This window comes from Dipodomys spectabilis, unplaced genomic scaffold (genome assembly GCF_019054845.1).
Source record: "Dipodomys spectabilis isolate Male_0828 unplaced genomic scaffold, ASM1905484v1 ptg000002l, whole genome shotgun sequence".
In the NCBI taxonomy this organism is placed as follows: Eukaryota; Metazoa; Chordata; class Mammalia; order Rodentia; family Heteromyidae; genus Dipodomys; species Dipodomys spectabilis.
The window spans coordinates 52004480-52020606 of NW_024870679.1; the positions used below are offsets into that span (position 1 = coordinate 52004480).

The 16127-nt window shown below is 40.3% G+C and overlaps 1 protein-coding gene and 1 pseudogene across 5 annotated transcripts in view; both read left to right on the forward strand.

The window, feature by feature from the left end:
* Positions 1–16127, forward strand: part of Mast2 (microtubule associated serine/threonine kinase 2) — a 127214-nt gene that overhangs the window by 34947 nt on the left and 76140 nt on the right. For 4 of the 5 annotated variants that reach the window (XM_042675724.1, XM_042675738.1, XM_042675734.1 and 1 more), the window contains one exon: positions 10154–10185. In XM_042675724.1, the coding sequence (XP_042531658.1) occupies positions 10154–10185 (32 nt within the window). The remainder of the gene's footprint in view (positions 1–10153; positions 10186–16127) is intronic. The other variant, XM_042675728.1, reaches the window with a different exon arrangement.
* On the forward strand, positions 450–5551 carry LOC122108149 (annotated as a pseudogene).

Below are 16127 nucleotides of genomic sequence, written 5' to 3' on the forward strand. Positions count from 1 at the left end.
GCCTAAACTCAGGGCCTGGCCGCTGTCCCTCAGCTCTTCAGCTCAAGGCTAGTGCTCTACCACTTGAGCCACAGCGCCACTTCCGGCTTTTTTCTTTTTGCTTATGTGGTGCTGAGGAATCGAACCCAGGGCCTCAGGCATGCAAGGCAAGCACTCTACCACTGAGCCACCTTCCCAGCCCTCTTTTTTTTTTTTTTTTTTTTCCTCCTGGTTGTGGAGCTTGAACTCTGTCCCTGTGCTCTTCAACTCAAGGCAAGGGCTCTACTGCTTAAGCTATAATGCCACTTCCGGTTTTCTAGTGGTTTATTGGAGATAAGAGTCTCATAGACTTTGCTGCCCTGGCTGGCTTTGAACCGTGATCCTCAGATCTTAGCCTCCTGAGTAGCTAGGATTAGAAGCATGAGCCACTGGCACCAGCTTTTTGTTTTTTCTTTTGACTGTTATCTGCTATGGATAATTCCAGTATCCTAGGAAGGAGAGGGTTACAGGTGAGTAAAAAAAAGTATTTTTGAAGCATGAGCCACTGGCACCAGCTTTTTGTTTTTTCTTTTGACTGTTATCTGCTATGGATAATTCCAGTTTCCTAGGAAGGAGAGGGTTACAGGTGAGTAAAAAAAAATTATTTTTACAAATCACCTTCCTTTAGTGTCCTTTGCAAACTTACTGAATACATGGTTGCAGTTTTATTTAATTCATTTGAGTCAGGAGGACTTGTAGAATACTATTAATTTTCTCTTTATTCTATCAGGAATACTTAAGGAATTTATTTAAGATATCACTATTTTGTTTCTTTTTCTCTTTTGTTTTGAGATGGTAGTCTTGCTTTGTTGTCAAAACTTCTGGGTTTGCATGATCTTCCCAAGTATAGTGCCTTGGATCTATAGGCATGCACTATCACACTTACCTTAGATCTTTCTATTTTGATAGAAAAATGCTGTCTGGGCTCACTTGTATTAAGTGAGTGGATCAATTAAATCTGACCTATGTAAGATACAAACCTAATTTGGACCCTAGGTATTACTGCTGATAGATTGTTTACAATAAACAGATCCTTTTTCTAACCACCCCTATCATAAAGTCACATATATATGTGGCATTTGATAGAACTTTTCTGAATTACTACTTTGATGTATATGACATCATTGTGTAATCATTCATATTTATATGTCATATGTCATCATCTTAAATCTCAGGTTTTTTGGCAAGTGAAGAGGTAAGTAAGGTGTAACAAAGAGGGGAGGGGAAGTAAACTGATAGATAACTTTTTTTTTTTTTTTTTTTGAGAGTCCTTGGCCTTGAACTCTGGGCCTGGGCAATGTCCTTGAGCTTCTTTTGCTCAAGGCTAGCACTCTACTATTTGAGCCACAGTGCCACTTCTGGCTTTTTCTGTGTATATGGTACTGAAGAATTGAACCCAGGGCTTCATGCATGCTAGGCAACCACTCTATCACTAAGCCACATTCCCAGTCCTTAACTGAGTTTTTGTTTTTGTTTTTTTTTTTGTCGGTCGTGGGTCTTGAACTCTGGGCCTGGGCGCTGTCCCTCAGCTCTTCAGCTCAAGGTGGCGCTCTACCACTTGAGCTACAGCGCCACTTCCAGTTTTCTGGTGGTTTATTGGAGATAGGAGTCTCACGGTCTCTCCTGCCTGGGCTGGCTTTGAACCGCGATCCTCAGATCTCAGCCTCCTGAGTAGCTAGGATTACAGGCGTGAGCCACCAGTGCCCGGCCTTAACTGAGTTTTAATGGTGGAGGCACTTAACACTAAAACATCACTAATATTCTTTTAAATGTAGTGATTGTTTTGTAAATTATGTCAGTCTGCCTTAGTTTTACTTGTAAATAAGAAGTCAACTCATCAGTATTTTTGAGAATTGATAAAATGAAGGTTTTACTGTAAAACACTAGCTAGTCAACCAGTCTGTGAATGTCTGTTAATGAAATGTAACTATTTTTCTTGTTTTGCTTTTTTTTCTCCCTCCTTTCCTCCCTCCTTCCTTCTTTTCCTCCTTCCCTCCTTGTCTGTCGGTCTGTCTGTCTGTCTGTCTGTCGTGGGGCTTGAACTCAGGGCCTAGGCATTGTCTCTGAGCAGTTTTGCTCAAGGCTCATGCTCTACCACTTTGAGCCAGAGCGCCACTTCCAGTTTTGGGGTGGTTAATTGGAGATAAGAGTCTCATGAACTTTCCAGCCCAGGCTGGCTTAGAACCATGAGCATCAGATCTCAGCCTCCTGGGTAGCTAGGATTACAGATGTGAGCTACCAGCACCTAGCTTTTCTTTCCTGGTCCCCTTCCCCTTTCCTTTCTTTTCCCATTCCTGGGGGCTTGAACTCAGGGCCTGGGCACTATCCTGAACTTCTTTTGCTCAAGGCTAATACTCTACCACTTGAGCCATGGCACCACTTCTGGCTTTTTCTGTTTATGTGGTACTGAAGAATCAAACTCAAGGCCTCATATATGCTAGTCAAGAACTGTACCACTAAGCCACATTCCAAGCCTCTTTCCTTTTTTTGTACAAAGTACTTAGAGTCTTTAATTACAATGAATGAACTGGGGCTGGGAAGGTGGCTCTGTGGTAGAGTGCTTGCCTTGCATGCACGAAGCCCTGGGTTTGATTCCTCAACACCACCTAAGCAGAAAAAGCTGGAAGTGGCACTGTGGCTCAAGTGGCAGAGTGCTAGCCTTGAGCTGAGGAGCTGAGGGACAGCTCCAAGCCACAGTACCATTTCCAGTTTTCTAGTGGTTTATTGGAGATAAGAGTCTCATGGACTTTCCTGCATGGGCTGGCTTTGAACCATGACCCTCAGATCTCAACCTCCTGAGTAGCTAGGATTACAGGTATGAGCCACTGGCGCCCGGCTAAAACTTGTATTTTTGAGTAAAAACTATCAGGGTTTTTAGCAGAATGATGTGATCTAACTTATCTTTAAAAAGGATCCTTTGTTGGTGCTCATAATCCTAGCTACTCGGGAGTCTGAGATCTGATGGATCACGGTTTAAAACCAGCCAGGGGAAGGAAAGTCCATGAGACTCTCTAATCAGCTATCAAAAAGCTGAGAGTAGCTTTCCCTTTGTTGCTACCCAGTTCCTGGATACAGCTGAGAGGTTACTGGTTTCAGAGGCCTCAAGAGCCCTGTGTGTCTCCAAGTGCTAAATGATTACCTTGCAGACAAGAGTTACATCCAGGGGTATGTGCTATTGCAAGCAGACGTGGCAGTTTTTGAAGTAGTCTCTGGCCCACTGCCTGCTGATTTGTGTCTTGCCCTGCACTGGTATAATCATATTGGGTCCTTAAATATTAATGTCATACTCATAATCAGACTGTGAGGGTATTGACCAAATTTCAGTAGTTGCACTTGAAAAGTTATTTTAGCTCAAGCCTTCTATAATCTTAACTACTTGAGTTAGGTGCTTCTATGAGGATCTTTTGGCTCTTGAGATTTTATTTAGATTTAGATTAGATTTCTTAGTTATAGTATAAAATAGAGAAACTAACTGTAGTAAGTATGAATACTAAATTTAAAGTAAGGAATATGCTTAAATACAACTGATCAGTGGTTTACTGACCCAGCATGCTTAATGCTCCCATTGGGAAAATAATTGGTCCTTATTATTTTTGCTGGTTGTAAAAGAATTATAAAAGTGTTTTCCTTGTTTAGTAGTTAAGCATAGAACTTAGGTATTATAGGTCACTTTTTGGATGTTTTTGTATTGAAACCTAATAAAGCTTTTAACATGTAAAAAAATATTAATGACAGCATCCTTGAACATATCCAAATGTGCAGTGCCTGGCTACTTTGGCATCTTGCTATGTGGGGCTCTCACCATTCAAACATAACAGATTTGGTAAAATATTGTTGGATTGAGTCTTGCTTACCTTCATTCAGTCATCTTGATATGAATCCAGTGGTTGTAGGATATGTTTTTTGTTTTGTTGTTTGTTTGTTTGTTTTTTCCCCTTCCTGCTCCCGCATCTCCATTTTCAAATGGTTTGTAACTGATGTTCACTAAGAGACCGAGTACTTAGAACTGTCCCACTGATGGAAGGAAATCCTATCTAAGAAAGTGCATTTCTTTACAGAGCTGTGTTATACCATCCTTTGGCCCTCTGCTGGAAAAGTAGAATCGTCTCAGTAATGCCTTTTTAATCTATAATACCCTCTAGTATTATAGATGTAGGACAGTACTATATCATCCTTCTGTGAATATAAATACCTTGTGCTTTATGATACGTAGTAGTAACTGTGCTTTATCAGAGCTGTTTTTAATGATGTTACTCAAGAATGTTTTCTTTCCAGATGATAATTGAGAAGTTAATAAGAAAAAATGGTGCCAGGTACCACAACAGTAACAGAACTTCTCATTTTTCTGGGGGTTTGTTTTTTAATCTTTTTTTTTTCTTTTTATTAATGGATGGCTAATTTTGTTCAGATGACTGCAGAACGTGGAGAAGCTGTTGCTGCTATTGATGCATAACATACTGCTATTATTGGTCTTTTTATATAAATATAAATGTATATACATATATATATATATATATATATATATATATATATAATTTGAATTTTTGGAAACTTTAGCTGTGCTGTCAACTTTGGAAAAAGTATCCCAGTTTACCGTGTTAAGTTGGCATTGTACAGAAATTAATAGCCATATTGGTCTGGAAATGTTTTTTTTTTTTTTGGGTCCGGTCGTGGGGCCTGAACTCTGGGCCTGGGCACTGTCCCTCAGCTCTTCAGCTCAAGGCTAGCACTCTACCACTTGAGCCACAGCGCCACTTCCGGTTTTTTTCTTTTTGCTTATGTGGTGCTGAGGAATCGAACCCAGGGCCTCAAGCATGCAAGGCAAGCGCTCTACCACTGAGCCAACTTCCCAGCCCAGGTCTGGAAATGTTATACCTATTTTTTTCCATTTGTACAGGGGTAATCTCATTGTATTAAATATATAAGGTCTTATCTATGTGGGTTTGAGAACAGAAGCTAATAAGTATTCTCTAAATAATGAAAAAAAATATTGGGTCCTATGAAAAGGAAAAGGGCAGCTTGCCAGGAGTGAAGAAATCTTTTGGCAAGTATAGCCCTGCCATTGTAGAAGACATCACTGGAAGCAGAGCTGTGGATAGTAAAGATAATGATGACATTGACCTCTTTGGGTGTGATAAGAAGGAAGAAAGTGAAGAAGCAAAGAAGCTAAGAGAAGAACATCTTGCACAGTAGGAGTCAAGGAAGGCCAAAAATACAGTGCTTGTTGCCAAGTCTTCCATCTTACTAGATGTGAAGCCTTGGGTTGATGAGACAGATATGGCAAAATTAGAGGAGTGCATCCAAAGCATTCAAGAAGATCGCTTGGTCTGGGGGTCCTCTAAACTGGTTCTAGTGGGATATAGAGTTAAGAAACTTTAAATACAATGTGTAGTGGGAGATGATAAAGTAGGAACAGACATGCTAGAGGAACAGATCACTGCTTTTGAGGACTATGTGCAGTCCATGGATGTGGCTGCTTTTAACAAGATCTAAAATCACCTCAGAGCATTACATTTAAATAAAAATTTGAAAGATTAAAATAAAAAGGGAAAGCTGGAAATGGAGCTGTGCCTCAACTGGTAGAGTGTTAGCCTTGAGCATAAAAGCTCAGTAACAGCACCCAGGCCCTGAGTTTAAGCCTCAGCATTGGCACAGGGGAAAAAAAGGATCTTTCTCATACAAGTAGGATGGTATGACCTGTAATCATATCTACTGGAAGAGATGAAAGGATAGTGGTTTCTGGACAAGCCAGCCTCCACCTCAAAAAAAGGAAAAAGCTAAATAACCAGCTAAAAACAAAACTAAGGAGACCCTATCTCACCAAACCAGGCATGATGATTCAATTCTGAAGAATCCCAGCAACTCAAAAGAGGCAGAGGTAGGAGAATTGCTGTTTGAGGGCAGTCTAGGAAAAGGTGTGAGATCCCTAGCACTGTGAAAAAAAAAATTCTATGTTGAGAATAGACTATAAAGGGCCAAGAGTAGAGCTAAAATGGGGATACCACTTAAGAGATTTTTAATGGCGTGGAGGAGACTATGGTGGTTTAGATTACAATACAAAATAACAGGTTTTTTCATAGCTCCTTTAGCAGTAAAACTTACTTTGAACTCATCTGGAATTAGAGTTGAACTATACTGAATTATATGTAAGAGTTTTTTTTTTTATTGTGAAAATACTGTACAGAGGGGTTACAATTACATGGGCAAGATAATGAGTACATTTCTTTTTTTTTTTGTCGGTCGTGGGGCTTGAACTCTGGGCCTGGGCGCTGTCCCTCAGCTCTTCAGCTCAAGGCGAGCACTCTACCACTTGAACTACAGCGCCACTTCCAGTTTTCTGGTGGTTTATTGGAGATAGGAGTCTCACCGTCTCTCCTGCCCGGGCTGGCTTTGAACCTCGATCCTCAGATCTCAGCCTCCTGAGTAGCTAGGATTACAGGCGTGAGCCACCATCGCCCGGCTATGAGTACATTTCTTATCAAGCATTGTAGCCTCCTTCTTTGTTTCCCTTTCCCATCCTCCGCCTGCCCCTCCCACCCAATCCTCCCCGCTCCCCCCCCACCATAGTTGTAAAGTTCGTTTTAGACATAACGACTTGTACTTCTTATACTTACGAGTTTTATCACATTTGTTGTGACTAGCATACATTTTTCCCCAGAAGTTTTAATGTACTTTTCTTACTTTGTTGCTGTCTCAGTCCTTGGTATTAGTGTTACATACACACACACAATCACTTCAATAACACCCCCCCAAAATTTTTTAATTTCTGAAATAATGACTGGATCCAGGGTTTTTGTTACAGAAATTAGAAGTATATGGCTGTGGAGATAGGGAGAGATGGTTGGATTCTGAATGTATTTAATTAATTTTTGTTGGTCATGGGGATTGAACTCATCATCCCTGAGCTCATTTTGCTTAAGGCAAGTTCTCTACCACTTTGAGGTACAGTTCAACTTCCAGTTATTGAGTGATTAATTGGAGGTAAAAGTCTCATAGGGATTTTTCTGCCTGGGCTGGCTTCGAGCCATGTTCTCAAATCTCAGCCTCCTGAGTGGATAGGATTACAGGCATGAGCCACTGGGGTCCAGCTCTGGATCTGTTTTATTTTTATTTATTTATTTTTTTGGGGTCCGGTCGTGGGGCCTGAACTCTGGGCCTAGGTGCTATCCTTTAGCTCTTCAGCTCAAGGCTAGCACTCTACCACTTGAGCCACAGCGCCACTTCTGGCTTTTTTCTTTTTGCTTATGTGGTGCTGAGGAATTGAACCCAGGGCCTCATGCGTGCAAGGCAAGCATTCTACCACTGAGCCACCTTCCCAGCCCTGGATCTATTTTAAACTTAAATATATTTAAGAATTATTGATGGGAGCAGAGCACAGGTGGCTCATGCCACCTGCTGAGTTCTGAGAATTGAGATTTGAAGCCAGCCTGAGTAGGAAAGACCTTGAGACTCTTTTTTTTTTTTTTTTGGTCCGTCGTGGGGCTTGAACTCTGGGCACTGTCCCTCACCTCTTAAGCTCAAGGTGAGCGCTCTACCACTTGAGCTACAGCACCACTTCCGGTTTTCTGGTGGTTTATTGGAGATAGGAAGTCTCACGGTCTCTCCTGCCTGGGCTGGCTTTGAACCGCGATCCTCAGATCTCAGCCTCCTAAGTAGCTGGGATTACAGGCATGAGCCACCAGCGTCCGGCTTCCTTTTGAGACTCTTATCTCCAGTTGACCACCAAATGGAGCCCGAAAATGGAGCTGTGGCTCAAGTGGTAGAGTGCTAGACTTGACTCAGGGTTGGGGATGGTGGAAGATCAGGGGTGGTGCCCAGGCCTTAAGTTCAAGTTCTAGGACTGACACATGTACACACACACACACACACACACACACACACACACATACATCCACACATGAAAAAAAAAGAATTACTGATGAGCAGGATGTGGGGTATATAAAAAAGAGGAATCAAGTGTCCAGAGTTTTGGTCTGATAAGTCAGGATAGGGTTACCATCATCTGAGATAGAGAAAGGCTGTGGATGAGGAGTTATTTTTCATATAAATAGTAGTTCATTTTTTGTACATGTTGGCCTTGAGGTATTCAGTACCAGTTAGCTTTTAACTATGCAGAATGTGAGTGGTAGGTCTGAGAAAGAAAACACAAAACTTTCAAAACTCTCAAGTAAGTTGGCAAAGTGGTTTTGGGATCAGTTAGAAATGCTGATATTTTATTAATTCCAAAAAGTATAAGAATGCATATAGGAGTATTTTTTTTTGATAGAGAAGAAAAACAAAGAAAAATTAAATCTCCATTTATTGCAGGATGAATAAATTTAAAAAATATTGGTACGTTTATAGACTAGACTACTTACTGTCTAAAGACTAATGAACTAAAGTATGTATTCACATGATGAATGTACCAGTGTCTATAGTGTTGTCTAATGTCAGTAATAACATATGAATACCTATGAAATCATGTGCATGTATTTTTAAAACATGTAAAATAATATTAATAAGTATTTACATATAAATAATGGAAGGTACATAAAAATTAAGAATTGTTTTTACTAACTTTAGTTATACAGAGAGGAGTTTCACACATGTTTATGTAAAGAATCATTTTTAACAAAGGACTGATGAGAATTAGAACTGTACATACTGAGTGAAAGTCACAGGAGCCCCAAATATTACTTTAAGGGTTTCTCATGCCAGTAGTGAAAGTATTCTTTTTGTTATATATTTTCTGTACTTCTTACTTGTCTCAGATATTTTCTGATTAGTCCTTCCCCCAGTCCCATATATTTTTTTAAAATTTCCTAGCTCTAAGGATGTGAATCCCCTAAATTAATTAGCAATTAAAGGCTAGTTCAAGGTGGCTCAGTGGTAGAGTGCTTGCCTTGCATGCCTGAGGCCCTGGGTTTCTTCAGCACCACATAAGCAAAAAGAAAAAAGCCAGAAGTGGTGCTGTGGCTCAAGTAGTAGAACACTAGCCTTGAGCTGCAGAGCTGAGGGACAGCGCCCAGGCCCAGAGTTTAGGCCCCACAACCGGACCCAAAAAAAAAAAAAAGACTAGTTCAAGGAGTGTCTAGGATCTACTGGGGCGATGGTTCCATCTAGTGGGAGAAATACTGTAACTATTTTATGAGTCATTCTTTTCAGAAGGAAGAATAAAGAGATAATCTTTTTTGTTGTTTATTTTTATTTTGTTGGTTGTGGGGCTTGAACTCTGAGCCTGAGCGCTGTCCCCTCAGCTCTTCAGCTTAAAGCTAGTGCTCTACCACTTGAGCCACAGTGTCACTTCTGATTTTCTGAGTGGTTTCTGAGTGGAGATAAGTCTCTCAGACGTTCCTGCCCTGGCTGACTTTGAACCGTGATCCTCAGACTCAGACTCCTGAGTAGCTAGGATTACAGGTGTGAGTCACCGGTGCCAGGCTTGTTGTTTATTTTTTTGTGCCAGTCCTGGGGTTGGAACTCAGGGCTTGGGTGCTGCCCTTGAGTTTATTGCTGAAGGCTAGTGTTCTATTACTTGAACCACAGCTTTTTGGGTAGTTAATTAGGGATAAGAGCCTCACAGGTTGCTGGGCACCAATGGCTCATGCCTGTAATCCTAGCACTCAGGAGGCTCAGATCTGATATCTCGGTTCAAAGCCAGCCTGGGTAGGAAAGTCCGTGAGACTCTTATCTCCAATAAACTACCAGAAAATCAGAAGTGGCACTGTGACTCAAGTGGTAGAGCACTAGCCTTGAGCTGAAGAGCTGAGGGACAGTGCCCAGGCCCATAGTTAAAGCCCCACGACTGACCCAAAAAACCAAAACAAAAAACAAAAAAACCCCAAACCAAACTAAAATAAAAACCAAGAGTCTCACAGGCTTTCCTATCCTAATGCCTTCAAGTCTTCTTCAGATCTCAGCCTCTTGAGTAGTTATCATTACAGGCATTAAGCCACTAGCATCTAGCAAGAGGTAATCTTGTCTGCTGTTTATTTCTTTAAACATTTAAAGGTAAAGTAAGTTATCATTTAGAGTTAAGTCTTTGTGACTTAAATTGTAAAACAATGCTTTAAATCTTCTAAACCATTTAAGAATTCTTAGAGAACTCAGATGGGCTCTTAGGTCTTTCTAACTTGGTTGTGTTTATTTTGTTTTTCAGAAGGAGTTGAGCCTTCCAAGAAGAGGCAGCTTGTAAGTAGATGATTATTATCATTATGATTATTCTTATGATGGTCTTCCTCTTCAGACATTCTCTTGAGAGAATCTTTTCTCAGTATCCATTAGAGAAATTCCATTCAAGAACTTTCTCTATGACTACCATCTGAACCAGAGAAGCCACTGGATTAGATGGTTTCTCTCAGGTCAAAGTCTCCTCTTTATCCTGTCTCTCTCCACCCAAATCTCCTTCTTTGCCTCAATTTTTGCCTACCATTGAAGTAGCTGCCATTTAAATATCATCACAATCTTATTTTTGTGTTTTGGAATTCACTGAATTTTAGTAGACTGAAGGTAAAAGCAGATTGAAACTGTATATGTTTCTGTCCTATAACATGGATACTGGAGAGAGACCATATTTTTCTGACAAGTTGGGGCAAACAAGAGTAGGGAAATTTTATTCTGGCATTTTTTATTGTTTTATTCTGGCATTTTTCCTAGATGTTAACTTTTTATATTTTCTTGGGATACCTTTTTCTCTTTAAAAATCCTTTTGAGGAGTTGGAGGCATGCCTCAGTTGGTAGAGCCAATAAGCAAAAGCCTCAAGTGCCAAATTCAAGTCCCAGTCTTGGGCAAAAATATTATAATAAGAAAGAGTTCTTTTGAATAAGTATTGCTTATTTGGCTAATTATAATCATCTGGAATGTTTAAAAGCAGAATTGAGGATTTTTTTTTTTTTTTTTTGTGATTGTGGGGCCTGAGCGCTGTCCCACAGCTCTTCAGCTCAAGGCGAGCGCTCTGCCACTGGAGCTACAGCGCCACTTCTGGTTTTCTAGTGGTTTATTGGAGAAAAGAGTTTCATGGGCTTTCCTGCCTGGGCTGGCTTTGAACCGCGATCCTCAGATCTCAGCCTCCTGAGTAGCTAGGATTATAGGCGTGAGCCACCGGTGCCCGGCTAAAATTGAGGAATTTTGGAGGTGGGGATGCGGGAAGTAGAATATGTACTTATTAAATTAAAATCCTTATGTAAAGGTCCCAAGACAGTATTTTATATACCTGTACCTTACTTACTCTCAGACCCAAACCTGTCATGATTTAATTAAAGGAAAAAATTTTGAAATATTTAAGGAAATAAAACTATAATAAAACAATTAGCTTGAATCTTTTCCTTAAGGAAACATGAAACATAATTTTAGAGGACACAATTTCATGTATATTTATTTATTATATATGCTTTGTGTATATATCATATATGAAGTAATTCTACATGTTTTATTGAAATACTCTGATTATTTTCTTATACTTTAAAAATTTTTTTTTTAGTCCTGGAGTTCACAGGTGCTCTACACTGAACCATGCCACCAGCCTCCCTCCCTTTTTTTTCCTGCCTGACCTAGGTGCTGTCTCTGAGCTCTTTTTGCTCAAGGCAGGTGCTATACCTCTTGAGACACAGCTCCACTTACACGTCTTTGGTGGTTAATTGGAAATAAGAGTCTCTAGGATTTTTCTACCTAGGTTAGCTTTGAGTAGTGATCCTAAAATCTTAGCCTCCTGCAGGATTAGCCAGTGATGCCCTGAGCTTTGAGTAGTGATCCTAAAATCTTAGCCTCCTGCAGGATTAGCCAGTGATGCCCTGTGCCCTTCTTTTTTTTAATACTGATTATTTTCAGCTAATCGTACTTCCTGCCCTGATATATACCTGAACTTCAGTCTGTCTTATTTTTGGCTTCTTGTTAACGCAAAATGACTGGCATATACTAATACACTGACCTTTTTCCATTGAGATGAAATTTAGCACACCTTCTCCCCCGCTCCCACCCCCACCCCCTCGGCTGGCCTGGAATCATAATCATTATCTCAACCTCCCAAGTAGCTAGGATGACTGGCATACAACACCACACTCTGCTATGGATTGAGAAGGGATCTTGCAACCTCTCTGCTTCCTGGAACCTAAATCTCTCTGTTCTTAGACACCCAACCCAGCTAGGATTATAGGTGCTATTATTAAGCCAGCAGTGGCTTGGTTTGTTTTTTCTTTTTATTAAAGCAGTTAGAAAGATCACTTAATGGGCTGGGAATATGGCTTAGTGCTTGCCTAGCATACATGAAGCCCCGGGTTCTATTCCTTAGTACTACATAAACAAAAGTCAGAGGTGGCAGTGTGGCTTAAGTGGTAGAGTGCTAGCCTTGAGCAAAAGAAGCTCAGGGACAGTGTCTAGGCCCTAAGTTCAAACCCCAGGACTGGCAAAAAACAAACAAAACAGAACAAAGCAAAACAAAAAAAAGAAAGATTTAATATTATTCAGTAGTACTTTATTACTTGAAGGTTTGTTTTTCGGGGCTGCGAAGGTGGCTCATTGGTAGAGTGCTTGCCTTGCGTACATGAAGCCCTGGGTTCTATTCCTCAGCACTACATAAGGAGAAAAGCCAAAAATGGCACTGTGGCTTAAGTGGTAGAGCGCTAGCCTTGAGCTGAAGAGCTGAGGGACAGCGCCCAGGCCTAGAGGTCAGGCCCACGATCGACCAAAAAAAAAAAAAAGTATTTTTAAACTATAAATATAATGGATTAAAGTTGGATAAATTCTATTATTTAAAATTTGTGGGTTTTTAAAATTTTGCTTTGTTTTTACTAGTCCTGGGGCTTGAACTCAGGGCCTAGGCTCTGTCCCTGAACCTCTCTTTGCTCAAGACTAGCACTCTACCACTTGAGCCACAGCACCACTTCTGGCTTTTTGTTTTAACAGTGAATTTTGTGTCTAGTTTCAGGAATGTCTGAAGTCTATAAGCTGGACGAGGCAAGGGTACTAGTAGGATTCTTAGGGGAATAGTATACTAATAGTTATGTGCAACTGAGAGAGTATAGCTTATCTGTATCATTCAGCAAGTATTTGTAACTTGACTTCTCTACTATTTTTGACATTCTATCTGCATGTGTGTGTGTGTGTGTGTGTGTGTGTGTGTGTGTGTGTGTGTGTGTGTGTGTGTGTGTTGCGCGCGTGCGCTGCTCCAAAGGCTTGAACTTGGACCTGGGCTTTGTCTCTGACGGTTGTGCAGATGGATACCCAGAGAGTTAAGCTATTTTAGTGTTCTTTGCACATTAAGATAATTGTTCTGATTCTGTGAAGCATCTTTATAGGCAATCTGCAGTCAGTAGAGCTAAAAAAGACTTTAGAACTGAAAAGAAATTATTCATCATTGTGTGTGTGTGTGTGTGTGTGTGTGTGTGTGTGTATGTCTCTGACCTCTAAGAGCCTATGGAAATAGTTATACTTTTGCAGTATTAGTCTACTAATTTGATCATGGTCTAGGACACAGATAATGGATGAAAGTAAACATAATGTCTATATTGATAGAGAGCTAACAAGGAAGTAATCCTGAGCTCAAGGATGCAAAGTGTCAAAATTTGCCTCCTTGAAACAGATTCATTGCCATGTACTTTCCCACTCTGATGTGATTTGATATATAGATTATTGCTCTGGATTATGTGCTAAAAAGAGATACCACCTGCTAGATATACCTCATTAATTTTTTGTGAGATGTCAGTGGTACCTGACAAAAGCTTTAGTTTTTTTGGTGGGTTTTGAAAATTAGGAAACTTTTGGCACCGTGAACTTAGGGTGATAGCGTTGTGTTAGATGTAAAAGTGTGTCTTTAAAAATGATGTTCTATAGTAAATGATTTCATGGAAGTTCTTGATGCATTTTGTGAGAAAACAAGAGTTGTTAGAAGTTGGCAGGGATGTTGCAACAGTCATTAATTTCCTTACAAGAACTATTTTGTTAGGAAATAATCATGTTTTCAGTGAATTGTAAATATGTGGACACAAAACCTCTAAATCCTTGAGAGCTTGTTGTTATTATTGAGAGTAGCTATTGTTATTTTCATATTCCCACATTTATTATCTCTAGACCTTACATACAACTGCAGTTCATTATAATCTGTGTGGGTGTCTCAGGTTTCTCTTCTTCAACATTTATAAAACTGAAGACATTGTCTTTCACAGAAACCAGTTTCTTTATTATTCTCCAGTTTGCTAACTTCTTCAACATGGGAAGTTTATGGCTCTTGTTGTTTGGTGGTGGTTTGTCCTAAGGAAGCTCTGTTGTTCCTTATGGGTAGTTTCAGTACCTATAAAGATGTTACTGAGCTGGGCACTGGTGATTCACACCTCTACTGTAATCCTAGCTACTCAGAAGGCTGATATCTGAGGACAGAGATTTGAAGCCAGCCAGAACAGGAAAGTTCGTGAGACTTTTTTTTTTTTTTTTTTAATCAGTCATGGGGCTTGAACTCTGGGCCTCAGTGCTGTCCCTCAGCTCAGGGCGAGCACTCTAGCACTCTACCACTTGAGCCACAGTGCCACTTCAGGTTTTCTGAGTCGTTTATTGGAGATAAGAGTCTCATGGAGTTTCCTGCCCAGGCTGGCTTTGAACTGCAATCCACAATCAAGGTGCCACAGTGGTCAGTTTTTGGTACAGACTTTCTGGCTTGTAAGCAGACATCTTTAACAATGTGCTCACTTGGCTTTCCTTTGGTATGGATGCTGAGGGATGAAAGGTTGGATCTCTCTTCTTATAAATCCACTAGTCTTAACAGGATTAGAACCCCACTCTCAAACTTATTTAGCCGTAATTACTTCCTAAAGGCTTATATTAAAAAAATGGTCACTTTGGTAATTAATTCTTCAAAATATGGATTTTATGGGAGGTGCAATTTAGTCCAAAGATGGTATGCTCTGTGAGGTCAAGGTGGTGGTAGTTAATGGTTAATAAATGATAGTTAATGCTTAATAAATAGTAGACAATCTCTGTCTTTCTAAAATTGCTGTAGTAGGAGAAAAGAATATAGAGTTATAAGTTGTAAGTTAAAAACATGTTCCAGATACCTCTAGAAATAAAGTTTCATAATAACAAACTTAAAATATTGAAAGGCTATTGATTTTTTAAAAAGACACATGTTAAGGGGTTGGGAATTTAGTTTAATGGAAGATCAGTAGCTTTAGCAAGTGCAAGGCCCTGAGTTTGGCCCTCAAACTATACACACACACTCATGCACACCCAAACACACATACACACACGAAGCAAAAAAGACACATTAGATGTTATTAACAATAAAAAATTTGAGGCATAACCAATTTTTTAAAAAATCATATTCTGCCGGGTGCCTGTGGCTCATGCTTGCAATCCTAGCTACTCAGGAGGCGCTGAGATCTGAGGATCATGGTTCAAAGCCAGGAGAGTCAATAAACCAGTAGAAAACCAGAAGTGGCCCTGTTGCTCAAGCGGTAGAATGCTTGCCTTGAGCTGAAAAGCTGAGGGCCAGCGTCCAGGCCCAGAGTTAAGCTCCACAACCACCACCACCAACAACAAAATCATATTCTGGTAAAAATGAGTGGACTCGTAGTTTGGGTGTGGCAATGCATACATGTAATCCCATGACTTGGGAAGGTTGAGGTATGAGAATCATGAGTTTGAGGCCAGCTTGAGCTGTACAGTGAGTCAGTCTCCCTCTGTCCCTCCCTTCCTCTCTCTTCTGGGTTGGAAGAGGATCAGTGACAATCAGATGTGATTTTTTGGGGGGCGGGGTGTACTAAGTAAGGCTTGCTAAACGAGTGTTCTACCACTTGAGCCACACTTCCAGGCCTGCTTTTGTTGATTATTTTGGAGCTGGAACCTAGCAACTTTCTCAGACTCCTGAGTAGCTAGGATTATAGGTGTGAGCTGCTAACACTTGGCCCAGATATGATTATGTTTCATTTTACAAGAGGAAGGCTGCCAACTTAAGAGTTATAAATATCTTAAGACAAATAGTATATTTCCTGATATGTCTCAAGAATAGGTACTAAAACAGTATTTCAAACAGATAATTCTTCCTTAGTTCATTCAATATTCCTCTATATTAATTCTCACTTCCCTAGACTGTAGGTTCGCAGTTTGCATCTTGACTGGAAAGAGCTCTGGAAATTCTGACTCAGTC